This window comes from Mycetomoellerius zeteki, unplaced genomic scaffold (assembly GCF_001594055.1).
Source record: "Mycetomoellerius zeteki isolate Tzet28-1 unplaced genomic scaffold, Tzet1.0 scaffold342, whole genome shotgun sequence".
Taxonomy (NCBI): Eukaryota; Metazoa; Arthropoda; class Insecta; order Hymenoptera; family Formicidae; genus Mycetomoellerius; species Mycetomoellerius zeteki.
The window spans coordinates 9,338-10,508 of record NW_017257330.1 but is presented as its reverse complement, the minus strand read 5'-3'; the positions used below and the strand labels follow the sequence as shown (position 1 = coordinate 10,508).

At 29.7% G+C, this 1,171-nt stretch overlaps 2 protein-coding genes across 2 annotated transcripts in view; one reads left to right on the top strand and one right to left on the bottom strand.

The window, feature by feature from the left end:
• The first annotated feature begins 288 nt into the window (after window positions 1-288).
• Window positions 289-926, top strand: LOC108725326 (putative nuclease HARBI1). The gene is made up of 2 exons (XM_018452267.1): window positions 289-310; window positions 508-926. The coding sequence occupies exons 1-2, from the start codon at window positions 289-291 to the stop codon at window positions 906-908; spliced, it is 423 nt and encodes a 140-aa protein (XP_018307769.1). The 3' UTR covers window positions 909-926.
• Window positions 927-963: 37 nt separating this feature from the next.
• The window catches only part of LOC108725325 (myb/SANT-like DNA-binding domain-containing protein 3), a 1,604-nt gene continuing 1,396 nt past the window's right edge, over window positions 964-1,171 (bottom strand). The window contains exon 5 of the mRNA XM_018452266.1: window positions 964-970. Coding sequence (XP_018307768.1) covers window positions 964-970 — 7 coding nt within the window. The remainder of the gene's footprint in view (window positions 971-1,171) is intronic.

The window sequence follows — 1,171 nt, the reverse complement described above, 5'->3', positions numbered from 1 at the left end:
TATATACACATATACATATACACATGCTATATTGCAGATTGTTAATAGAGACTTGCGAGGATATAGCCAAGCAACAATATCTAGAATTATTGTACGAGTCTCCAAAATTTTAGCATCATACTTGAGTGAATATGTTAATTTTTCCACCGAAGAAAAACGTCGGAGTAATAAAAATAAATTTTATGAGATAGCCAATTTTCCATCCGTAATAGGGTGTATTGATTGCACGCATATAAGCATTTCAAATCCTGGACGGAATTATGGAGAAGTATTTCGGAATAGAAAAGGATGGTTTTCTTTGAATGTACAGGTATATTTTTCAAGAATTCTTTCTATATATGTATATTATATGTTAAATTTTGAATGATTATATGAATGAAATAATAATGTTTATAATTTCTATGATTTATTATTTTTACAGGTTGTAGCTGGACCCCAACGAGAAATTCTTGATATTGTTGTTAGGCATCCAGGTTCAACTCACGATGCCGTAATATTTGATCGAAGCGGTCTTTTTCGAGTTGAAGCACCTGGACGGAATTCTACTTGGTGATAGTGGATATGCGTGCCGCAGCTATCTACTAACACCTGTTTTAAAACCTGAAACAGAGTCAGAAGTTCGATACAATATCGCACATAAGAAAACGCGAGTTATCGTTGAACAGCTATTTGGATCTTGGAAACGTCGATTTCCATGCCTGTATTATGGCTTACGCACGAAGTTAAGCACATCAGTGGCAATTATTTGCGCCACTGCCGTTTTGCATAATGTGTGCATTAAACATAATCTAGGCGAAATAATTGAAGAGGAATTTAATGAACCTATATTTGAGAATATTGTAAATGAACAACAAGATGGAATAGGACTTGCGCATAAAAATGCTTTTATTTTAAGACATTTTTCATAATTATGAAATAATATTATAAACCACTTTTATTTTTTATATTTAGTTTATACAAGTATCATGTTCTAATAATGTGAATAAAAGTTTAGTAAATAAATTTATACATATTGTTGTTATAAATTTATACATATTGTTTAAATTTATACAATTCATAAACAAACAAATAAAAATTAACTGTCTTTTGGTTTGAGAGAAAGTAACACAGTCTTATATAATATTAATATAATACTATACAATTAACAATAATAATACTCGTAATACTTATA